Source organism: Gnatocerus cornutus, chromosome 9, assembly GCF_029298725.1.
Source record: "Gnatocerus cornutus isolate USDA-ARS CGAHR chromosome 9, icGnaCorn1.1, whole genome shotgun sequence".
NCBI lineage: Eukaryota > Metazoa > Arthropoda > Insecta > Coleoptera > Tenebrionidae > Gnatocerus > Gnatocerus cornutus.
The window spans coordinates 2,875,855-2,902,437 of NC_142241.1; the positions used below are offsets into that span (position 1 = coordinate 2,875,855).

At 33.1% G+C, this 26,583-nt stretch overlaps 2 protein-coding genes across 2 annotated transcripts; both read right to left on the reverse strand.

Moving 5' to 3' along the window:
* Window positions 1-1,610: 1,610 nt before the first annotated feature.
* LOC148167793 (putative multidrug resistance-associated protein lethal(2)03659) lies at window positions 1,611-3,324 on the reverse strand. Its single transcript, XM_088046115.1, has 5 exons — window positions 2,747-3,324; window positions 2,424-2,700; window positions 2,225-2,375; window positions 1,947-2,177; window positions 1,611-1,900 (listed from the first exon to the last, which is right to left on the reverse strand). Exons 1-5 carry the CDS (start codon window positions 3,322-3,324, stop codon window positions 1,641-1,643), a joined length of 1,497 nt encoding a protein of 498 aa, XP_087902241.1. The 3' UTR covers window positions 1,611-1,640.
* On the reverse strand, window positions 3,267-4,920 carry LOC148167794 (ATP-binding cassette sub-family C member 4-like). Its single transcript, XM_088045593.1, has 5 exons — window positions 4,391-4,920; window positions 4,127-4,342; window positions 3,667-4,079; window positions 3,509-3,620; window positions 3,267-3,461 (listed from the first exon to the last, which is right to left on the reverse strand). Exons 1-5 carry the CDS (start codon window positions 4,648-4,650, stop codon window positions 3,356-3,358), a joined length of 1,107 nt encoding a protein of 368 aa, XP_087901719.1. The 5' UTR covers window positions 4,651-4,920; the 3' UTR covers window positions 3,267-3,355.
* Window positions 4,921-26,583: the final 21,663 nt, after the last annotated feature.

The following is a 26,583-nucleotide window of genomic DNA, read 5'->3' on the forward strand; positions in this document are numbered from 1 at the left end:
AACTATGATTTTTGAAGGATTTTATGTCTTTTTCGGTTGTTAACTTTTGGGAAAACATAATTTTTTAGGATCCTGCCTTGTTTTGTAAGGCGCCAAATATACCTCTTTGATTTGGTAATGTTTTTACTTTTTTTTGCATGCGCCAACTGGTCTGGTCCAGAAATACAAAGCCATTTGGAATGTCTAAAAACAACGGATTTGGAAAGTTTTTCAGAGTGCTCTTGAGATAATTTTGCATGATTTTGGGAGATTTTAACGGTTTTTTCGTGTGCCCACTTTTTGGTGGTCTACTGATATTTGGGTACTTTTGGAGTGGATAAAAATTAATGCTGTTTGAGAGGTTTTTTGCCTTTTTTGGTTGTTGACTTTTGAGCAAACAGCTAAATTTGTAGGATTCTGTCCTGTTTTTTAACACGCCAAATGCCCTGGTCCAGAAGTAACATTTTATAGTCTACTCATTCCTGTTAAGGCAGTCTCCTAAATAGGTTTCCATGTGCCTAACGTAATTTGGCAATGCTGCTGTGTTACTGCCTCAGAAGTAGTATGTATTTTAGCAAACGAAGTCACCTTCATTTACTGGTTGACTTATTTTAATAGTATTTTTCCACTGGTTGAACAACTCTTCTATAGGGTTTAAAAAGGGACGTATGGGGGGTAAGAATATTAGAAAATGACCATGATTTCTTATTAATTGTTGGATTTCTTCAGTCCTGTGAAATCTCACGTTGTCCATCACCAAATGAGCGCCTCTAACATTGTCTTGTTGTAAATGATTGATCAAGTTTATCAAAAATTCTTCAAAATGTTTAATGTTGTATGGCCTGTCTTGAACTGTAAATAAATACAAGGAATTTACAGACATTGCGGCAGCAATAGAGTAATTTCGACCCCGTAATTGTGCTTTTACTTTGTTTGCTCGACAGTTTTTGGTGCGACCGTCTTGAGTGTACTTGAATTCCATATTCATCGATGAAAAACACTTTTTCTCGTTCAACCATTATTCTATTGTATTGTATTGCATATTCAAATCGAGCTTCAATGGTTTCTGGTGTATTTCGTCTATCTGGAACCCTCGAAATTCTCTTAACAGAAAAATGAAATTCTTTAGTAGCCTTGTTTATAGTTGATAGACTTATTTGCAACTCGGGAACCTATTTTAATAGTTTTTTTTTATCTATTGAAGAGTTAACGAAGAATCGTCATCCATCCAGTCACAAATTTCTTGTTTTTGTTGTTCGGTTAATTTTCTTGGACGGTGCCCACCACTTCTCTTCGCCACCTCGTTGGTTTTCTGGTATGTTGCGAAAATTTTTCGACAGTGTTTGCTAATACATTGAATTGTTGTCCTATACTCGCTGCCGTCCGACCGCTGTTAATGCCTCTAATAATTAATGCACGCTTTTCGTTTGAAATTTTTGTGCTTCGTCGTATTTCACGATCCATTTCAAGAAATAAATCAGTCGTGACTTTCAATTGACAAAACGTGAAACTGTTTTGACAAATGAGGAATGTGTTTGAAAACCAGCACTCTATTTTTTGCCGAGGGGAAACACTTTTGAGAAAAGGTGAAATGCTTTTGACAAAAGAGGAAAACCAAAAGAAAAACACTGTAATGTTACATATTAACTTATTAGTTATCATTACAGATCTATCAATGTTTCGTCCTTGTCTTCATTTCTACTAGTTCCATCCCCAACAAAACATTTGTTATCAAAACTTGTTCTTGTCGATCTCTTCGAAATTTGCAATCGAATTCCATCATCATTTTCAGGACATTTTTCATACTTCAACAGTCGCTCGAACGAGATCATTTGAATATCCAATTCAGTCCATTTGTGGAATCCTAATTTCAACCACCACGCTAAGAGAGTTATTTGTATAATGGTAACACTTTCATTTTCTGAAAAAACAATCTTATGCGATATTTTTAAAATTTCGCTACTTACGATTAGTACAAATAAAATAAACTACAATTATTACAGTGTAAAGTGTAACAACTAAGTCTTGTAGGAAACCAAACGCTTTTAACATGCAGTGAAGAGTGTAAGACGCAGAAGTGTGTTGGTTTATTAAATGTTCATGAAATTCTTCCTTGAGTTTGTTATTCATGTTAAAAGAACCAATTGTTGTTAAACCGTTCATAGTTGCACTGATGTATCCAATTATAGGACTAACACCTGAAAATATAACTCAGTTTTAGGAAGTCAGACAAACTTACCATTACTTGATGCTTCAAGAGTTTTGAAATTTCTTAGGCTTTCGAGAAACCACTGACGAAGTATGAACAACACAACAAAGAGGACAAACGTTGGAATCAAAAACAACACGTTTATGTAAACTATCGCAACAACGATTTCAAAAATTTGAAGTAAGATCTATTGGAAAACAGAAGTAGAGTGTTGTATTCCAATCAGTTTTGTTACCTGAAGTAGATCACCAAACAAAAAGGGTATCACCTCATCAACTGCAACGAGGTCTTTAGAAAATCGGTTAATGAGGCTTCTAATGGTGTTGTTTTGACAAAACTCCATCGAAATGTTGTTAATCAAAGTTTTGTGCAATTTCATCGAACACCTCTTGGCGAAGTTAAAGACGACGAAGCTTTTTACCAAGAAAGTCGCTCCAAAGAGCAGATTCATGATTCCATATGTTTGGTACCAAATTCTTAGTTTCGGGCTTTTGGTACTTGTCATGTTCGTCCTTAAACAAATCGTAAGTTCAAAGTTTACACTCGTAGCATACATACTCAAAAGTCAGTAAATTATTCATGTAACTATCTTCAACTTGTAGCATTACAAAAGAGGTGAAAACTATCATAAACGTGGCAAGACCACCCGTCAGAAGAAAGTACTTCTTGTAAGATTGGAGCCTGAACTTGCTGGAAAAGTCTTCTACGTCTAACAACTTGTCGTCTTTATCTTCGTTATCTTTAAAAGAAACTCGCGACTTGTCCAAACTTGCAGTCCAGAAATCCTCGCCCTTTTGTGTGTATGTAGCTCTAGCAAAATGGATTTTATACTTCAAGCTACAACTCGAGTTACCATCAACCATCGCCAGGTCACGATTCTCCAAGCTGTCCACGTCTTCCGATAGTTCACATAGTTCTAAGACTTTTTCGTAACGACCCTCATCAAACTGTTGGCCAAACAAGATATTCTGGCGAATGGTAGAATCAAACACCCACGGCTCCATCAAGTCAGTTCGAGAGGTTTGGAGCAATCCTACTTCTTCAAAAACTTCTTCATACTTTCTAAGCGTTGCAAGGAACTCCGATGTTGAATAAACTGCTTGTGGAAGCTTCGTGCTCAGACTTTCCGACAACATAGAAATGTAAAAAAGAAGGTAAAGCAACGCCTCACTTCCCACGTGAAGATGAGCTAAAATTGACACATACAATATCGCCCTCATTGTTAAATGCCCAATGGTAAAACCGAACGCTTTCAAGTAGAAGAACTTCTTGACTGCAAATTGACAGTTAATTTGATTTAACACTTTGACACAATTACACCTTCTAGCTTCCAAAGTTTTGGACCGGTTTTTCTTCGCCAGGAAAGAGAGTCGTTGCGCGGTTTCCCCAAACATTTCTTTTTTAAAAAACATGATGTTTTCTCCAATCAAACCTGCAACATTGGAGGTTGAGCAATTCTGAAATATTTCAAAGCTTACCATGCACTGGTAGTACCACTAAAATTATACATGTAACGACTAAAACTGTGGGCCCAATTCGCAAGTAGAGAAAGTACGAAACTACAGTTAGTTTTACGAATGTTATCCACAACTCGTTCGCAGTTTTCATGAAGTTATCGATGACGATGGCGTTTTTAGCAAAGAGGCTGACAACAGTTCCAAATAACGTGTCTGTGTGGGTCAGATTCGATGTCAATATTTTCGTGTATAGTAAAGAGCACAGTCTTGTGCGCACCTTGAAGCAGAAACCTTCCATGTAAAGAGAGTAATTCTGTGTAAAAACACTGTTTAAGAACTTGAAAAGTGTCATTACCACCAGATAAAACCCCGCAGTAAAGTAATCTCTTTTCAAATAATACAACACTTTTTCTAAAAGATGAGGTTCGCTGATACTGTAAAATCGGTCGTATTAAACGCTCAAAGCGATTTGATTCCTTACATGAAAATTGTATCGGCTAGTAGTTTCATCAGTCCAAGACTAAAAAAACAAAGTCCAAAACATTTTAGAAATGTTTTGCGAAAAGCACTGTTGTCCTCCAAGGAGATTTCGTACATATTTTCTAGTTTTTGTGATCTCAGGTTTTTGGGAACTTCGTATAAATCGTCTTCTGTAAAAGGAGTGTGACACCCTTTTTTCAACAACTTGATGGCGTAGCTAAATTAAATAATTGAAATGTGATGTTGGCAAGTTTAGTGTACTCACATAAAACATATTTGAGATAAAGTGCTGGCGGTGTCTTTGGGATGTTTGATTCTTTGGTGTTTTGGTTTGTGATCCATTGTAACATTGACAGGACTGTAATGATCTGTAACCCAATTCCGCCAAAATTCAAATGAACCGCCAAACTCAAGAACCGCGAAATTTAAAATAAATAAAATGGCCGAAAATCGTGATCGTCTGAAACGGCTAGGACCTACGTTGTGTTGTGAAGGCGGATGTTCGTTGGATACAAAGCAGTGCATCGTCTTTTGGGGAAGAGCGTACCAACACAAAGCAATAAAATACACCAGACCAAATGTGGTTTAACTTGTTTTATTCAGACTTTAAAAGTTTGAATGGTTTTGATTTAAATTTTACAGCTAATTGTTCAAGAATTACAAGCATTTGAACAGACGAACTGATCATGTTACAAAATTCTTAATAATCTTTAATGTCAAAAGAAGTCACTTTACAAAGAAACGTTTCGGTACAAAAATGCAATAAACAAATTAACGGAAAGTGAATTACATCAAAAGAACTACAAAAATCTCCCATTCGCACTGTTGTGAGTGTGATCAAACTACAAAAATTATTGAAAACAATATAACAATGAAAAACAACACACAATTTACCAAGTAAACATATACAAACAATTTATCAATAAACATTAATAATAAAAGTTAATTATTTTCAAAGGCGACACACAGAAACAGGACGGGATTAGGTTTTCGGAAGACCCGAAAATAATCCTTCCTATTCCGCAAGCATAGTACAGGCGGTGCCTTATCGAGAGTACTAACAAATTATGGCCAGATTAAGAGTAACCAACATCTCACCCGCGGAAGACCCGCTAGTTAGGTGAACCCTGACTACCCCGCGAGTCCCACGTAACAAGCTTCCAGCACTGGAGGGTTTTCGAAAGTCAAAATCAAAGTTTAATTTTGAATTGATCACACTCTGAAAAATCTACTAATATTAACGCGAGAGGCTGTTTGTTATGTTGAGTCTTTTGTGACGAAGAAAATCTGGAAAGGAGCATTGGGTTCGGACAAGTACAGAGCAGCTACGAAAACAAGGGACATACATAAAATACATAAACATATAAATTTTCAGTTTCAGTTTCAATAAAATACAATGGAAGAGAAAGTCGTGGACTTTAGGAAAAATGTACTCGTTTTTGCTCACGAATGACATAGAGCGATTCAAAAAGACATTCCCAGTTAATTTGATGTATTTCACAATTTCTTTAAAATCCTATTCTATTTTTAATCCTTCGAACTCAACAGTAAAAATTCCTTGAACAGAATCGAATAAAATTCAAGTTCCCAAAAGTATCGGGTTTCCACGAATCTAAACTGCTTCTGCACGTGTCTTATCGGACGGTGGGCGAACACTGATTGAATCCAGACGCTTACGTCATCGGAAAAACGCGTTACTTTAGAATTGTACAGAAAATAGCTACTTTACATGAATCCGGAGAAACTTCCTTCTTAAGACAACAAATGACAAAAATTATTACATACCAAAAGATGACAACACACAAGCGCTTCTACAAGAAGCCCTAAAAGAGTCACTACACGCCCGTCAAAGCCAATGGGTTTAAAAAAAAATTATTTACAAGATTTTGACAAACTACAAATTAACAAAACACAAAATGAAAAATTAAAACAAAATAGGAATTAAAATTAACACTTGGAAAAATTTGGCGAAACGCACTCGATAACACAGCACCTTGGTAACTACCAAAGTCGTACCAAGAATGAATGCCTCCGGCGTCGCCCGCCTCCTCCGCTGTGGCGGCGGTGAACTACCAAGTCCACCAACTTCTTAACGCAAAAATTCCTGCTGTCGTTGTGGCGCGAAAAGTTTGAAATTTAAATTTGAAGTGGGACACTACAGTACTGACTAGGTAAAGATTTCTGGTTTGGTATTAATTAATCTTTACACAATGACAGGTAATAAAGTACGAGATTGTCCGGACGAAAATATTTTTCTGGTAATTGCTTGATACGTTGTGGCTTATTAGCATCATAGAAAAAAACCGTAAATGAAGATAAACATCACGATAAAGGTACAATTAGGAACGTCGTTGAAGTTAGCGTCATTTTATCGGATTCATTTTCATAAATTAAACGCCGCAGTACTTCGCCTCAAATGACGCATGCATGCCGGTCGCACTTTTCACATGCGAATTTCCACCGATCGTCGTCTTTTTTTCACACAATTTTTGACCAAATGACACCGTAATGACCTTCTGCCCCATCTTCAATCAAAATTCTCCTTCTACATGAGAACAAAGTGGTAAAACTCAACCCTTAACCTAACTAGAAAATTATTATTCATTTCAACCTTCAATAGTAATGTAGCTTCATAAATACGACATCGAAAAATTACAAATAAATCACTTAGTAATTCCCCCATATCGCATATACGCCCACCACCCGTCAGAGGGTGGCAATCTCAACCCCTCAAACACCACCTCCGATTATTTTGAAAAATCCGCAATGTAGCCTTTTGAATTTGACATGGAAAAATTACAAATAAATCACTTAGTAATCTCCCATATCGCTTATACTCCCACCACCCGTCAGAGGGTGGCAATCTCAACCCCTCAAACACCTTTGAAATTTCAATTTTGCATGGACTTTGGATTTTTATTTTAACTAAATTTACTTTTTATTTATAAGGTAAATTGTACAGCTGTCTCGTTGGTATTAATTACGTTTAGGATAAAATGACCTTTGGTGTTTCCGACGATGCAGTTGGGAACGAACAACCCTGCTACTAATTCCTTTTGCACGCATAATTTAGGTTTTTTGACTGAATCGGCGTCGATCGGCACCTGCACTCTGATTTCGGATCTGGCGGGTATTTCACGCTTATTATTTGACATCTGTTTAGGGGAGCTTAGATTGACATTAGTTTTCGGCAAGATTTCCAACTGAAATCCGTGTTCAAAGTTGACCGCATCCTGATTAAAATTTATTACTGCCCCTAGTTTTGCTAATAAATCTCGGCCAAATATACCATCATGGGGTATGGGAAAGTTCGAAGGAACTATATGAAACGGGTGGATTACGACTGTGTCGCCTAATTGAATTTGTGCGTTACAAACACCAAGAGTTTTAACGTTTTCATTGGTAATGCCTTTTAATTTCATCGTCTGTGCGGTATTTACTATAAAGTCTTGATCTGCCACGTTTCGTTTAAAAATACACAGATCAGCACCGGTATCTAGAATTAAATTTGCTGTTTTAGACGCAGCTAAATCTATCGGAACAGTTACAAAATTTGGTTGTGACTTTATTGTGATGTTGAAAACTTTTGAATGAATTTCTGCGGTACCATTTAATGGGCGTTTTCGAGATTGCGCATCCGAGTTCCGTTGCCCGATGAACTCGGAGCAGGCGGATTGTTTTGAGAATTTTGTGAGTTATTCGAATTATTATAACGTGAATTATTATATTCTCTTTTTCGGCATACATCTATGGTATGACCCCTTATTTTTTTTTTACATTTTATCGACAAAAAATGTTATTATTATTTGGATTTTGAAAGAAATTATTTTGTCGATTTGAATTTGTGAAAGGTCTTTGATTCGTGTTATTAGAATTATAATTAGAGTGATTGTTGTGAGACCTTTGATTTGCATTGTTGGAATTGTGATAAGAATTAAAAGAGGATCGATTTAAATTTAAATTATTAGAGTTTTGAGAACCTTGCAGTTTAGCTGATTTTTCTTCCTCAACTGCAGCCTCTATAGCTTCATGCAATTCTTGAAATCGCGACGCTTTGATAATTAGTTTACTTGGCTCATTCAGACCGTCTACAAAGGCCTTTAACGCTGAATGTTTATTTAACTTTTTGACGTACTGAGACGCATCTGCGCCTTGTTCTTTGATGCACGCGTCGTCCAGATCGGATGTCAATTGTATGATTTTATTTGCAAATTCTCGCACCGGATCTTTATTTTGTTTAATACTCAAAAGTGCGACTGGTATCTGCGGAGTCAGGTCAGGTTCTCACATGACATCAAGTTATTCATTGTGTCTTTAAAAAATTCACTAAACTGAAATAGAAATGTTATCTATTATCTATTTTCTATGTTTTTTACTATTCGTAGGGAAGATTGAATGTATCAACTATTACAGAGTTGCCTTTTAAACGATTCCTGACTTAACCCTTCTATTCCTCGTTCTTGCGAAAGGAATAAAATTAAGCCAAATTGCACATGCTTTAAAAAGTAACACACTTGACCAAACTTGAACCGGAATCGGAAGATTGGCGATAAATCCTTGTTAAAATCAAACCTGAGGAGCGAAGTTTTCGTAAATGTTAAGTAACACCCAAGAGAAGTAACATTACCGGCATATAACAGTTAAAAAACTATCCGGCCAACTTTTGTAACGGCGGACGTCAGAAATCTAAAAAAATACACTGCTTCGTGCGATGGTTCACAAAAACAAATATTGTTATCATTATAAAAAGGCTTCTTGAAGGTTTAAATTGCAGGTTTACATGCTCTGCGACACTTGTTAGGTTAGATATTAACTTTTCAAAATACACTTGAAGTTAGCGTTTAACAAAAAGATGTGGCAACAGCGCTTGACGTGTTAGGGAGAACCAAATTACCAACCTCAATGAGATCTCTGAAAAATTACTAACAAAAATATTTATTTGTCGTTTGAGAGCCAAAACGGCATGCATTGTGTTAAGGCAGACTTAAGTCATAGAATAGTGTCGCTCTTTTGGCAAAATTTCGTCCACGGGACCGATAAAACAGAGAAATAAAATGGTCACGTGATGTAAACAAACGAAATGCTCGGTACCGATAATTATCGTTAGAGAACCAAAATCGCACCCTTAGAGTTTTAGTCGAAAACACTCGCTAATTCTTTTTTTTAACGTAACTGTGATAAAAAAGTTTTTGTTTTTATTTTAAATTTTTTGCAAATTGTGGTTTAAATTTGAGATAAAACGCTAGTTTTATATTTATATTATATTTATCATGACGAAACACTTGTAAACTACATTTAGGTATATTCCAAATTTCACAAATCACTTCATTTATTTGTCTGAAGGTATTTGAGATCATAGGGCTTTTGATCCAATCTAAAGTGAACTAAAGGATCGTTTGGTGTATGCGTAGTTCCAATTTTGACAAATTTGATAAAAACGCATTTTTCTTCAAATTTAAAAGCAATTTGAATCATATCTAAAATGACAACTGAGGAGATACAGGGTGATTTTTTTAAAACGGCAGACGTTGTAGAATTTTTATTTATGAACCGATTTTAAAAATTTAAAAAACAAATTAAATGGTTTTTAATTTACTATAAACTGATGATTTTAAAAATTTTCTAAATGTTTTAGTATCTTTTGGGCGATACTCAACTTTCTTATTTTAAATTGGAACTCATATTTTGTTTTTCATAATTTGGAAGATATTAATTCTCTTAATTCAAAAATGTATAATATTTTCTACTTTAACAAAAAAATATTTTTAAAAAAATTATCAAAATTGAAAAAAATAAGCAATAAAAGTTAATAAAATCTAGGTGCATGGTGTCAAATAAAAGAATGCCGTTATTGTAATATCAAAAAGCAGCAAATAACAGAAACCATTGGCATTTTTTTTGAAATTATTAATAACAAAAAACAATAATAATTACAAATCAGAAAAAACAACTACCTAATTTGGGGATAATGACCCTCCAAAATAGAAGGATTTATCAGTCTCTTCACTTTTTCTTTAAGTTAGTAAACGGGTTTTCGGATTGTCCAAATATTTTGGCAGATCTAAAATTTCTAGTACCTGCGTACCATGTAAGATTGAATCGTTTGATAATGGTCAATTACGCTAGAACTGATTACTATGAAAATAGTCCTTTAATTCGAATGTTAAACAATGTTAACGCATGGCATGATAAAATCGAATTTTTTGGTATGTCAAAGGGTAAAATTTAAAAAAACCGCTTCTGTTGTCCTAATCTAGTTTGTACTTGTATTGTATTTGTATTTTCTTGTTGTATTATTTTTAATCTGTTTTTGTGTTACTGTTTGTATTATTTTATTTCATGTATAAGTTCTGCGTTAATAAACATTTATTATTATTTATTAAGTAAAATGCTGTTGAAACGCCATCCCGTTTTTTTCATGACACCTACGAGAAATGCATTGTGCATTGTAAGGTGTAGCCCCATCTTGTTGAAAGAAAACTTGTTCTTTCTGTTATTTGCTGTTTTTTGAAATTACAATAACGATATTGTATTATTTGACACCACGCACCTAGATTTTACTAACATTTATTGCCTAATTTTTTTCATTTTTGATATTTTTTTTAATTTTTTTTTGTAAAAGTAGAACATATTACACATTTCTGAATCAAGAAAATTAATATCTTCCAACTTATGAAAAAAAATATAGGTGCCGATTTAAAATAAGAAAGTTGAGTATCGCCCAAAAGATATTAAGACATTTAGAAAATTTTTAAAATCATCAGTTTATAGTAAATTAAAAACCATTTAATTTGTTTTTTAAATTTTTAAAATCGGTTCATAAATAAAAATTCTACAACGCCTGCCGTTTTAAAAAAATCACCCTGTATGTTTAACACATTTATATATGTATTAAAAAAATCATTTAGCGTTTTGTTCCACTATGCCTTAAAAATGGCTAAAATTTACACATTACAATTTTAAAGCGACGCAACGACAAAATTATTGGTGATAAAAACAAATTTTTGTCTATTTTTTTCAATTTTGATAATTTTTTTTAAATATTTTTTTGTAAAAGTAGAACATATTACACATTTCTGAATCAAGAAAATTAATATTTTCCAAATTATCCAAAAAAATATGGGTGCCAATTTAAAATAAGAAAGTTGAATATCGCCCAAAAGATAATAAGGCATTTAAAAAAATTCTAAAATCATCAGTTTATAGTAAATTATAGTAAAACATTATAGTAAATTAAAAACCATTTAATTTGTTTCTTTAATTTTTGAAATCGTTTCATAAATAAAAATTCTACAAGGTCAGCCGTTTTTAAAAAATCACCCTGTATTAAATAACACTAAAAAGCAAATCAAAATTCGGACTTTTTCTCTTGGGGTTCAATTTGATAAGTACGTTTTGCTCCATAAGTTCCGGATTCAGAGATTATTTTTTTAGGTTCTAGCGCACAAACATTAATTTTTTTGACTTTTTCTTAAAACTTGCAGAGTTATGGGATTGCTCGACAGTGTTTTGGAATGCTAATTTGATTGGTTTTCCAAAGACCTATAAATTTTATTGCTGGGATAAGTATATATTTTCCATGATATTTTTGAGAAACTGATCTTGATGTTCTAAAAAAAGGCAGTTTCTACTGATTTTTATATGCAATTTTGTATATAGAATTATTATATTATATCAGTTCCTTTTTGTAATGCATTATTAAAAAGATTAAGAGCTTGTCTTTTTGGAGCATTGATAAATGTATTGCTATGTCTTATCGTTTAGAAGTTACAGGATAAAACACATCGCGAAGTTGGTTTTTTGACGAGTTCATACAAAAAATGCTATTGGTTAAAAAATCTTAATATCTAGACACATTCTATTAAGTTTTAAAATTACTTAAATGCTAACACAGCGCAGATTAATACGTTTTAGAAAACTTCTTGATGATGAAAAAGTTCTTAGTTAGAAGTGGGAATGTAGAAAATGTGAAGAATCCAGAGGATATCTAGTGAGCTTGGGTAATCTTGAGAATCTAGAGGGAATGTAGAGTCACTACAGAATTGAGAAAATTTAATGGAAATCTGGTCTAAAAAAACTAGAAAGAGTCTAGAAAGTTTACTGGGAGTCTAGAAGTTTTGGAGAATCTAGAGGATGTCTAGCACACCTTGATAAATCTAGAGCACCTAGAAAATGAACTGAGAGTCAAAAATTGCAGAATATAGCGGGTGTCTAACGAAACTGGATATCTAGAGAATCTCGAAATTCTAGTGGAAATCTAGAGTCTAAGAACAGTACAGAAAATCTAGAGAATTCAGGCAATTAAGGAACGACTCCTCACTGAAAGCGACAACGATTGATTTCTTTCTAATTAATAAAAAGCAACAAACATGTAATTGTATTTACTTTAATTCCGATTTAATTCTTATTCTTAACCCGGCCCTGTCCCAAATTCGTTCTTGACCACTTTCGGGTACCTGAAAATGATTTACAATGGGGTTGCTTGCACTTTTAAGAACCCTCATAATCTTTGCGGTAATGAGAACCGTCTGCCATAAAAACGTTAGAAGAATTGGAACAGTATAATAGCAATACACACTCTGTATTGTAGGTTTTGCGGCGCTGATGCCAAAAAATATACAGAGTGTACCCGAATAATGTGTAAAGATTTTAACCGCTGTAAATAATGATTTTGCAAAAAAATCGAAGGCAAAAATTTTTCGGATTATCCGTGGATTCGCGATAAAGACATTTTTTACCACTTTTATATTAACGTTTTTATTCCTAACTTTTCGATAGCCTGGACTGACATTGGTATTGGAACTGGCCTACCTCAACAATTCTGCAAAAAATTAATGTCGAAACGGTGACGGTTTGGAACGCAAATTTTGGCCATTACATCAAACTGCATTGTCTGATATTGGGGTTAAAATCTTTGCATTTTATTTGGGTGCACTCTGTATATGTAACAAGCAGTACTAGAAACATACCTAAAATATTACTTCAATAAAATTATTGCAGATTATGACTACAAAAAGTCGATCTTCTGTCCTTGGTAAAGCCAGTATGACCGGAAGTGACTTTTTGTCTACAGACACTGCAGGAAGTGATTCTACGGAATCGTTTCGAATGGAGGATACAAGAAAGGAGTCTAATAAAATGTTCTTTTCTGACTGAAAAATATGTGAAAATCGTTTTTGCAACTCTTTGTTAAATAAAATTTCTCAATTTTCTTTTCATTTAATTTATCCTAGCCTTGGAATTCTTATGGTCTCTTATCAGATTTTATTGTTTTTCCACACGAAATTTCATTTCAAAACTGACAAATGTCAAATTTAGGGAGGACATTAATGCCAATCTCGTCATCTCAGAATGTCGTCGCGATGCCAACCTTAAATAAAGAAATAACTATCAAAGTGTAAATTCGCGAACTTTATACAACGGTAAAGACGGAAAAGACGAGAAAAGTGGATCAAAAACTAATAATTTTCTTGGCAAACGAGACCGATTTGTCTTTTTGATATAAATCCACAAATATTAAAGCTTTTTCTAATAAATCGTTATCATTTAAATTTTGCAAAGTGGCAGCTTGCAAGACAAATCAGCGAGAAATCGTCGTTTAGCATCGAAATAAGCGGATTTCTCTAAGAATTTTGATGATTTCGTGCAGATTTTTGCTGTTTTCTTGCAATTCAGCCGTTGAATCTTGATAAAAATTCATGGTTTTGTAGATTTCGAGCTCTTCTTTACGAATTCAAGCCAGAAAACTGCAAAAATCAGCGAGAAATTGTCGTTTTGCATCGAAATAAGCGGATTTCTCTAAGAATTTTGATGATTTCGTGCAGATTTCAGCCGTTTTCTCGCGATTTAGCCGTTGAATTTTAATAAAAACTGGTGGTTTGGTGGATTTCGAGCTCTTTTTTACGAATTCAAACCAGAAAACTGCGAAAATCAGCGAGAAATTGTCGTTTTGCATCGAAATAAGCGGATTTCTCTAAGAATTTAGATGATTTCGTGCAGATTTCAGCCGTTTTCTCGCGATTTAGCCATTGAATTTTAATAAAAACTGGAGGTTTTGTAGATTTCGAGCTCTTCTTTGCAAATCCAAGCCAGAAAACAGCCAGAATCATCGAGAAATCGACGTTTAGCATCGAATTAAGTGAATTTCTCTAAGATTTTTGATGATTTTGTGCAGATTTCTGCTGTTTTCTTGCAATTCAACCGTTGAATCCTAATAAAAACTGGTGGTTTTGTAGATTTTGAGCTCTTCTTTGCCAATCCAAGCCAAAAATTGACTGTTCAGCTTTAGGATTGGCCACCGTTTTCTCGTCTTAACTCGATTATTTTTTGACTTAAATAATTTTTGTTTTGATATTTTGGTTCAAAATTGTTGCCTCCTCACGAGTTCTGGGACACTCTGTATATGTATGTACTACTTTATTTTGGCCGCCACTTGAATGAAAATTTTCACATAAACAATATCGTTTCAAATAACGAAATAGTTAACTTATTTTATCCACAACTGTTAATATAATAAATTTTAATTGAGAAGTAAAATGATAAATTATGAAAAATGGTGGAGACGCCGGGATATTTATCTATCTTTTTGATTTCTATGAAATTGTGAGCGAAATACTAAGATTTTAGAAAATTTTGTATTGAAGACTAAGCAAAGGTTGTGATAAAATTCGTAATTTTGATGATTTTTTTGCTATAGCTACGAAATTTTAAGAAATTCTTTTATTCGAATAATTTATTAATTAGATCCAATTGGAAAGAAATATATTCTTTTTTACTTTTTCTATTTTTTGGTAAAATTCGTAATTTTTGAGCCACGGGGAAATTACAATTTTTGAATCGTGTATTAACTCTGTCTAATTGCAAAATTATAGAGCAAAAGACACCAATTTTATTGTTTTTGATTTTTAACACAAATCAAAAATATCATTCACTGAAATTCGTAATTTTGGTAATTTTCATACTACAACTATGAGATTTAGAGAATTGCTATTTTTGAATTGTGTGTATCAACTCAAGCCCATTGCAAAATTGTAGAGCAAAAGACACAAATTTTATGGATTTTTATTTTTAAAACCAATCAAAAATGTTTGGTAATTTTGGTAATTTTTGTGCTGCTGCAATGAAAAAATTTGGGGAAATTGCAAAATTTTAGAGCAAAAGAGATAAATTTAGGAAAAAAAACATTTTATTTTATAGAGCACTGCTGAATACAGGGAGCTACATTTACACAACTTACAGTCACTGTTGAGAGTTCAATTCAGTTGTAAGAGAGGGCGCCACAAACAATATAAGAAAATTTGAAATGGGATAATTTATTTTTATGAGAAACTACCAAAAGTGTGCAACGTTTTTGTTTGCGATTGTAATTTATAGCGCCGCTGAAATTTTCCACCACCCAATCATAAATTAACCCGATGCGTGGTAATTCACTTGAGATTGTACTAAAAGTAGGTGAATTTCATTGAAACTGAGAGGTCTTTTGGCCCGTGGGCGTAATCACTATCCATATTCAATTACTTGCTCAATTAGTTTATAAAAGCTGCTATTACTCATCCATTGTGTCTTGTAATTAAAAAAAAGTCATTTCTCTTCTTTTTGGTGATCATCGTGGGAACGCGACTCCTCTTTTATCCAGAGGTCAAATAAAGTAACGGTTGAGCAGGTTCTATCAAAAATCCAATTTCCAAACGCACTCGTTTAATAAAGACAATAATGTGTTAACGGAAACTTAAAGAATGGGGACCATATAAGGGATACTCGCGACTCGTGACATACTTAACATTACTTAAAGAATCGATTTCTTTATGGTATCAATCACTTTGAGATGGTAAAAACTCGAATGGGAATCTTTAGGTCATGGGTGTGGGGGAAAACGGTTAAATGACGGGAGAAGATTAGAAACTAGTAATCGAAACACCTGTTTAAACTTTTGGAAAAATCAAAGAGACAGTTAGCACTGGCGGTGTTAATTAACACGCGCTTTCATTAAAATCGACTTTTTAGGCGATGGTTTAGAGGCCGTAAAACGAAACGGTTTTGCTTTCAACAACGTATTAACCCACATTTTTCCAATGTTTTAAGCAGAAAAGAAATAAATAGAAGGAAGATAATTAAGTCAAAGCACGATGACGGATGTCACGCTGTTACCGACACTTGGATGAATTCATGCATAAGATGCAAGGTGACAAAGAAGGCTTTTTTCAAAGGATGTCATCGGTCAGTGCACTTGTAAGTTTTAGGGCCGGTTTTTCAATTGCTGATTAATTAGCTGATCACGTAATTGACAATTTTTGATCAACCAAAAGTTAACTTTTGCATATCGAAAATGGCGTTTTTCAATGATTTTTTAATTCTTAATTAGCCGATTCTCAATTAATCAAAAAGTGCGATGGAAAAGCCTGGCAAACGATCCACCAACTACACTGCTAGTTGCATTAGTATACAGGGTCCGGCAACACTTGTGTCCACCCCTAAAATCGTCTTTAATTTTAAAGATAAAATTTTGAAAATTTGCATACGCTTATAGTTGACAAGGCTCTAGAAGCTGACACCAAAATTTGTTTTGATATCACGGTTTTTTTGGCGTCGCGACGCCTAAAAAGTTTAATTTTTAGCGATTTTTGGGTTTTTTGAGGTAATATTAGCGAATTCAATTTTTTTTCAACATAACTGTAATACAAATATTTGAGTTTTTATTTTAAATCTACTTCAAAAGGTGTTTAAAATTTGCGAAAAAAACGCTGTTTTATCAGGTTAGTTTTCAACATTTTGACGGTGCAGTGACAAACTACGTTTACACCAAAATTTCACAAGTCACTTCATTCACTCTTATGAAGGTCAATTTTGATTAACTCGGGCATTTTGCACTTTATGGACACCAGAAATCGTTAATTAACATCGACAAAGCGACAATTTCGCCAAGTAAGACTTTTGTTACCTTCTAAAACGAACCAAAGATTAGATGTCATTTGTGACACAAGATGTTGACAGATGGGTGTAAACGTAGTTCCCAATTTTGACGTAATAAAATTGGAAACTAACTTGATAAAACAGCATTTTTTCGTCAAATTTTGAATACAATTTACATTAAATCTAAAATGTCAACTGAGATATTTTTAACACATTTATATCGAAAAAAAATTAAATTAAAGGTTCATTTCATAAAACTTCACAATTAGCTAAAAAATACACTTTTAAGGCGTCGCGACGCCAAAACTATAAGTGATAAAAAATACATTTTTGCGTCGGCTTCTAGAGCTTTGTCAACTATGAGTGTATGCAAATTTTCAAAATTTTATCTTTAAAATTAAAGACGATTTTGGGGGTGGACACAAGTGTTGCCGGACCCTGTATATACATTATAATGATTATAATTAATTAATTAAACTTAATCGATCAGGTGGAGAACCCAGTACATCAAATGATGACCCATCTTCTGAAACAAACTGGAGTTCATATGCAACAAGAAATTTGAGAGAACCTGTGACCAAAAAACTCCAAAGTAAAAAAGTTACTTCAACACAAATTCTTAAATCTTTAATTAACATGATTACAGGTAGAAAAATTGTTAAAACAAGAGGTACCAAAAAATATATTGGCCCCGAGCATATACTTATAGAAGAACAATTAAATTTTGTGAAGTTACAGCGAGAAAAATTCTTAGAAGAACACGAACTTAGGATGAAAATTTTAGAACAAAAGCTACTAATAACATAAATGAAAAGAAAATTCAGAATCTCTGCAGTTAGTTTGGTTTTCTTTTTATTTGTTTATTAACAGATTTTGTTGTAAAAAAGACTTCATAATATTTAGTAAATTTCTTTGAATTTGGTTTAAATAAATGTTAGAATCAACAATGTAATATTGTTAATTCCTCCTCTTATCTCTTCAGCATTTTGAACGCCAACATTATTTACAATATTAACAGCGGCTTCTTGTTCTTCATTGACCACAAGTTCTGGTTCACCTTCATCACAAGCAATTGCCACTATTACGGCTTGTTTGGTATCCAATTTTAATCTTAAACCTAAGGCAAATGACGGAAATCTTCTCTTCCAAACTCCATATGAACTAATTAAATTAATTAAAGATTCATTAAACAAATTTTCCGCTTGATTTTGAACTTGGAGCAAAGGAGTCATTAAATAGCGCCTTATGGGATAGCCACTGTCCCCTACCAGAAGACTGTCTGCAAAATTTCCCATTTCAAATTTTCCACATAGTGAAGAATTTCTAAAAATATGGGAGTCGTGCGCTGAACCCGGCCATCGAACGACAATATCTTGAATTTTTAATCTTTGTTTACACTCTGTTAACTCTTCTACGTTTTGTAGCATTTTAATATAATTTTCTCTCAGACCTGCTAAAACCATGCTTACACGTCGAATTGTTTTGCAAGCAGTAGATTTGTCCCAGTAGCATAAAACAGCAACTAATTTTCGGGCGATAAACATTTCTCGACCCAAAAACTACTATAAAGATTATTCATTTTCACAATACTGACAAAATTTACCTTCTAGTGGGAAAAGAAATTGCTTCTTCTATCTCTTCTAATAAGTTATGTACCGTCCGTCCACTCTTCAAAATGATCTTACAGTTTTCGGTCTACGAATTCGTCACTGCTGTATGCGTTTATGTCGTAATCCCACATAATGAAGATTAAGATTGATGTTTTCAATATTTTCTTTGACATTAGAAAATTGGAAGTTAATTACTAGATATTTCAATGATTAAGTGAACTGCACGTTAACATAAACTTTTTGATTAATTGACACTTGAAAAACTAACAAATTTCGTTAATTACAAATTATAGGCTAACTAACAATTAATCAGCGATTGAAAAACCGGGCCTTACATGTAAGGGCGAGCACAAATTGCGACGAAAAATTCCGATCAACCTTTTCACATTTCTGTTGCAAAACAAGAAACTTAAGCAATTAAGCACTTGGCCTCCCTTTGGGCACACGTGAGTCGGGTGAAATCCACAAGTGACAGGTAGACAACAAACATTCAGGTCGACCAACTACGTCGTGCCGTTTTAATAATAAAGAATTTTTCTATTAAAACACTCGTTACTTTTCTATGGGTCACTGCTGTGGCAGTATGTTTCGAACATGATACTTAGTGGAAAAGCGCGACTTTCAGTGCTCGACGAGAAGGTTGTTGACACCAAAAATTACTATTGAAATTGTACACCGGAATGAAAGAATAATATGATAAAGGTAATTGTAAACGGAGTGAGTCACAGAAAAGCCGATAAATGTGGAAAGCACGCGAGCGATTTTTCCAAATTTGGGTTGCGGTCCCACGCTTGGACCTTGGTAAACAATGGGGCAGACAGAAAAAACAAAAATTGAGCTCGAGACAATTCTGCGGATTTTCAACTCTTTGTTTCGTTTCATATTTTTCTAATTATTCTTAATTTAACTATATTTCAGAATTATTGACATCTCGGTAGGCCATGTCTGTGTAAAACGCCTCTAACAATGTGAACGACTTTTAGGATTTTGGTTCGAAAACTGTCAATGTAACATTTTGAGGTTATGAAGTAAATTACTTTTTTAAATAATGGATTTATGCATTTTATCATAAAATTACGTTTTTCGAATTTGCCGCTTTAATAGGTCCATTAAAGTACTCAATTTGGAGTCGTTTATAAAAGAACTCAATGTAGGAAATTTTGTTTTTTAAGAATTGGCAGAACTGATTAGTCTGACTGTCACCTGTTTTCTGTCAATTTCACATTACGGATTTTACGATTCGTGTTGTGCATGCGGGTTGTGAGGTTAGGTTAGGTTAGGTGAAACTCAATGTCAAATTTTAAATTGAATTTGAAAATCAAGTGGCAAGTGGTGGTTGCAAAACCATTACCAATCGTGTAACACGAAAACTCTTAGAATTGGAAAATTTATATTTTTTATTAAAAAAAGCGTGCAAATTCGAAAAAATAGTATAAAGAACTTGTTTTATTATGGCATTGGTGCACTCGTCCCATACAAAACTCGCCTACGGCCATTATAACACACGTTCTTTAATATACTATTATATAGTTTGCACGGTGAGAGATTGAATGACAGAAAAGTCACTAAATCTACGCGCGAAATTTAAAATAACAAAATAGGCCCACTTAGTGTCAACCCAGTTTGCGTAGGAATTTAGTGTATTTTGTAGCATAATTTGCTGCCAACCTATATGTCAACTGTCAAAATCTCCCAATCTCTCACCGGATTTACTATAGCAGTCTTTCTCTTTTTGTTTTTTTATTATCCATTTGGAAACAAAGTGTTAATAAGTAGTGTCAAAGTACAACAATTTCCAAAAATTGAGGACAATTCCTGTAACTTTGACAGTCAACTTAAAAACTTTCACTTGTTCGATACATAAAAACAAACATTTTCGTTTTATTTAAAAAAACAAAGTTTCCAAAACTCTACACTAACATTTATAACTTCATTAGCTTTTACATTGTGACACTGAAACTCTTTTTCTTCTTTTTTGTTTTACTTTCAGTACGATAATTAATTACATTACATTACAAACTCAAGGAACAGAAGCTTCATTTTTTGGAAATTCAAAAAGCTTCCAAAATTCTTATTTCTGTAACTGTGATTGTACCTTTGTAATTGTGAAATATGTTAGTATTATTACTTCTAAAACACTTGAGTAAACTGTTTTAGGGCAGAATATTAAAAAATTTAATTTTGGCGAAACAAAAAACCTTGTTACCTGTAGTGTAAATAAAATTTGTAGGTGTTATTTACATCCAATGTGCTAATTGACTGTGATGAACTACAAGTTTTTATACAAGGAACAGAAATTTCTATGTTAACTTTTGAAATTCTGGCACTTTTTACTTGCTGACAATGAAACTTGAAGGTGTTATTTGATTCAACAAACTTAAATTACAAGATTTTCGAACAAGAAATTTTATTTTTAGAAAAAAAAACAAAACTTTCACAATTTTATCCAATTATTTGTTTCTCAGATAGTTTTTACTTTAATAGAGTTTAGTATAGAAACAAAATTTTTGGAAGTCCTTGTTTTTAGAAGACACAAAATATCTAAAAAAATCTACATAAACTCCTACAACTTTAATAAACCATATTTTTTATTTTCAGAAAAAAACAAAACTTTCAAAATTTTGAATTCTGAATTCGTTGGTTATATGTTTTGCAAAAGCCCCACGCTAATTCAATAGGGTTGTATTGACAGTTATAAGGTGGAACTTGTAAAATATTGCAACGAAATAGTCAGTTTTCGAGTCAGTAGCACTGAATTTTCACATTTTAAAGGAGACTTTTCAGTCTCAACCACTTATACTATGTCAGTTTTTAGACAGTATAAAAAATTACAATACTTTAGAAGAAATTACTCAAAACTTGTAAAAAAGTGCAATAAAATTGTCAGTTTTCGAGTCAGTAGCACTGAATTTGCATATTAAAAAAACAGTTCAATTTCAAGCATTACTGTAAGTTTTTAGACAGTATAAATAATTACAATAATTTAGAAAAAAGTACTAAAAACTTGTAAAATACTGGAATAAAATAGTCAGTTTTTGAGGCAGTGCCACAAAATAATAATGTATTATTTAATTGATACGCCAATGGGCTCCAACTTTGCTGTCACTGATCTGTCATCTGTCAAGTCAGGTGTTAGATTTACGGATTGCGGTTGTTACAAAACACAAATAACAAAATAGTTTTTTCTAACTTGAACAAAATCGTATGGTGTAAGAAACCACATGTCCAAAAAAGTCAACAATTGATTAATATTAATAAGTCACTCTGTATAATTGCACTGGGTCTACAAACAGGTGAGCCAAGGATATATAAAACTGGTTCAAACATTAATGACTTGGGTTGCAAGGGTACAAGTCCATCGTGTGGTAGCAAACATTCTTTTAATTTATTCCAACAGCTGCAGGGAATCGTGCGATTATTAAAACAGTCGTTCAAGTGACTCTAGAAAGCAGATACCTACAGTCCAATTAACGATAATTTCGTTGAGTGAACACTAATTGGAGCAGTTATATGACAAAGTTTCCAACCGACTTGATTGATATTGGAATTCTATCCATTAAATTTCCATTTGCAGTAGGCTCGAGAAAAAAAAACATGTCGGAAGATCACAGCTGGAATTTTGACGTGCGAAAGATATTTATATATCAAGTGCGGAAAGTGCCAAGTTTTGTACGAGTGCGCATGTAAATTCACGAGTGCGAGTTAAACACTTTCTGACAAGTTATGTACACTATTTTTCCTACAATCACATTTTCCTATGACCCCATATTGCACATGGTTAAATAGTTTGTGAGTTTGTGTTATTATGTTGCATCTATTTATGAAAGTAACAGTCACATGTGTTAAATAATATACAGTATGTCCCCGGATTGAGTTCACAAGAGAAAAAAAAACAATATTTTTCATTTTACAAAAAAATGACAAAGGGTTAATAATTTTTGCTTAATTTAAAATAAATAAATCTTTAATTAAAACTTTAATATTATCAAGCTGTGTTCTTATAATCGAAAAAAACAAAAAATAATAAAGAACTTTTTTATTTTTAATTTTTCAAAAAATGTCAAAGGAATGAAGTTTGTTCCTTAACTCAAACCAATTTCCACTATTTGATTGACCCATTACCTGTTTTAGCACATAGTTCAATTCTAACTCGCAATTCTTCAAAACAGTTTCGAATTTTCTCAATTATTGTTAAGGATGCAATTGCATTTCTTTTCCAATTTTTTAATATTTACACATTATTGGGTAAATTTTCCTTTAATCTTAACGCACTATTTGATATTGTGAATCCACAGCTTGCTATTATTTAAATTCGATTACAAAATTTAATAAATAAAAATAATGAAAAAATTAATTTTAAGAGTACAAACTACTAGTTTTGAAATTTTAATTGAGATTTATCTGTTTTGAAATAAGCAAAAAATGTTATTTCTTTGTCATTTTTTGTAAAATGGAAAATAAACTGTATAATATATCCGCACAAACCTGTCAAAATTGACTTAAATCTAAATTGGGGTTTTTTTGTCTACCAAAAATTCCACTTACTAATCAATTCACAAAAATGCAAATACTTCTACAAAATTCCACATATTATATCCACAAATAATTCTAATTTTTCCATAAAATTCCATTTTTGACGCCAATTAGAACCAATTTCATTTAAATTCCAAACAAGTATATATGTATATAACTTATTTTTCCTGCAGAGAATTTACGATTACAATTTACGACTTACAAAGCAGGAACTAAAAACTTCCTGGCTTGTTGATAAACATTCAATTTTTTAAATAGACTATAAAGTCTAATCCCAACACATCATGAAAAACAAAGTTATAATAAAATACCTAAAGTGCAGCTCATTGCTATCTAGTTCTCGAAAATTTTTGGGTGTAAATCAGGCTTTCAATTCCTTAGGGAGAAAATTAGGAGAAAATTGAATGTAGCGATTTTTGAGGTTACACGTTGTCAAAGTTGAGCGTATTAATCAATAAGTAATCAAAAATTTGTTGCAAAAGAATGATTTTAATAGAGATTTGGCAATGTTGTGAAAAACGATTAGCTTCTACGCATGCCACAGTTACGTCAAGGTCAAACACATTTGCTGCCAATTGTTACCGATTAAAATCACTAAGGGCTGCTGCCAACTTAACTTTTTAATGAGTGGACCGATAATAATGAGCTCTGGTATACTAATCTACACCGAAAATAATGAAATCAACTTCAAATGTGACAGTTCTTGTTTGAGATGCGACCAATCATTAAGCTGCATTTTATATTTAACGCCTACAAAAGAAACTACAAGAAAAAGTTCACGCAATAATTTTTTAATTACAATACAATAATTAGTTCACTTTCTTAGTCAAGTTTCTAGTGTAAATTTTCAAACTCAAAATTCTACAAAATTTCCCAGTAATTGTATAAAAATTCCAAGAGCACAGCACCATTGATTTTTTAAAAAAGCCTACAAACTATACACTAATCTAATACAGAGCTCTGCTGATTTTTTTGTAAAAATATCAAACGTTTACCAAAGTGTAATTATAAAATTAAATTATATCATAATTAATTAAATAAAAACCACCAACACCGCACTCTCCCACCACTTTACAACCGGCAACGTCGTCAATGGTGACTTTTTGGGGATAAAATCAAATAGGTTAGCTGCCTAATTGACAATTTGATTACACAAAACGGCCTTTTAGGCTGTGCCGAGTCTTTTCACCATTAAATCCTTTGATTTGCAATCCAACAGGCTGTAAAAGAAACGTTTTTAACGGAAACTCTGCCTAATTTTCAGAAATGTCAAAAATTTGACAATTAATTTCTCACCAAAAATCTCCCTAGGCAACGTTGCCGGTTGTAATGCAGGGGAAGATTGCGGTGTTGGTGGTTTAAAAAAAAACGGACTTTAACTTTGATGCACAGCAATTTTCATGTAAAAAATGGCAAATGTCAAATTCTGGGGAGTACATGGTATAGTTCGTACAGTGAGAGTTTGAATGACAGAAAAGTCACTAAATCTAGGCAATAAAAAGTGTACCATACGCGCGAAATTTAAAATAACAAAATAACCCTAGTTACTGGCAACCCTGTCAACCCATTTCGCGTAGGAATTTAGTGTTTTTAGTGAATTTTGTTGCATAATTTGCTGCCAACCTATATGTCAACTGTCGAAATCTCCCAATCTCTCACCGGATATACTATAACAACCATGTTATCTTGAAATTTCGAAAATTAATTAATTAAAATTCTAACTTTAAATAAAAAAATTACTGTCTAAAACGACTATAGTACATGCAATGCACTGTGCCTACAGCGGAAATTTAATTGAGACAAATATTTGGAGAAACTGCGCAATCCGCGGTGTTTCATCTTTGACGCCGCCACTGCATAACCAAAGAATAACGAAATTTAGAAATGGGAGAAGTTATTCGCCTACTGGATGGTTTCTAAATTATTAAAATCCGATCAAGAACGCAGTGAATGTCAGTTATGAATATTACAAAGAAAAACAACCGCCGACCTTATCACTTTCTGGTTTAATAAACTTTCTGTGGCTTTTTTTTTAGAAAAATGGGTCTGATTAATAATTAAAACGTATTTTCACTATTACGACCATAATCGGAATGGTTTCCATTCCATGTCTGTAAAAGTGCAAAAAACGCCAATCATAATTAACGATGAAAACATAATTGCTACAAAGTAAGTCTCTGTAACAACAATCTAGTTTCGAAAAATAATTGGGTCGTTAATGGCCGCCAGAGGGGAAGCAAAAACGTCGTCTCGTCGCAAATGAATCATAATCGATGACAAGCATTGCTTATCACTTGTGTAAACAATCATTACCATAACGTATCACTTTTCCGAAGATAGATAGGCATGATGGCCGCCGGAGGAGCGGCAACAAGAATTTTCATTAAACCATTGTTTTTGCTTTGCAAAATAATGGCCGCCGGAGGGGAAGCACATCTGAAACTGTATGCGCTTTTTTTGAAAGAAATGTGGACCACGTTAAGAGGTCACGCGAATTTAATTGGTATTATTTTAATTGATCGATGGGAAAGATAAATATACGATTACACTTTTGGGTATGTGTTTGATGGTTTTGCTTTCCCAATTAAATCGACTTTCTCCGAAATTCACACGATTGATCTTTCGAGTCGTGTCGAAGGTTTATGGTTATTAATACTGACAGGTGGTTATTAATTCGTATGGGCATGTTTAGCGCAATTAAGGAGGAGCTTCGGGCGAACAAAAGCAAACAAATTGTTATGGGAAGATCGTTCTTTGTTGTAATGATGGTGATTTCCCAGAAGAGGAGCTACGCTACTTGTGGCTTGAAACCTCCAACGCCGCGGAAGAGTTTTGAATTTTGCATTTCAGACTCGGCAAACGAAGCGTTTTTAACATAGCATTTTATTATTTGGACTACAGCTCAGAAAGAGTTATAGAGCGATATAGAAAAAATACCGATAAAAAATAAAAACAAAAAATATAAAAGCAACAATCAACCAATTATTTAATAAAACAAAAAAAAAACAAACATAAAATTAGCCGAAATTATTAAAACAAAGGCATTCCTTTGTCGCAACGCGAATTCACAAGTTTGGGTACCAAATTTGTTCAAGTACAGTTTAACAAACGCTCTAGTGCGGTTATGGCTTTGACTTTTTAAATATTTTTTCCCAGCTGGTCAGTCTTACAAATCAACTCCTTACAAGTCTACATTTCGACGTGATTTTGTCACTCAACTGACCCAAACTTACTCAAATTGATGATAAACGCAATTATATTAATTGGGGATACTAAAAAAAAACGTGTATAGGAACATTTGGAAATTTATGGAGTTTATAAGTCTTGACTGTCTTATTAATAGTACCAATTTAGAAAAAATTGAACCAAAAAGGAGAACTGAAAATGTCAATTTTTTCAACACTGT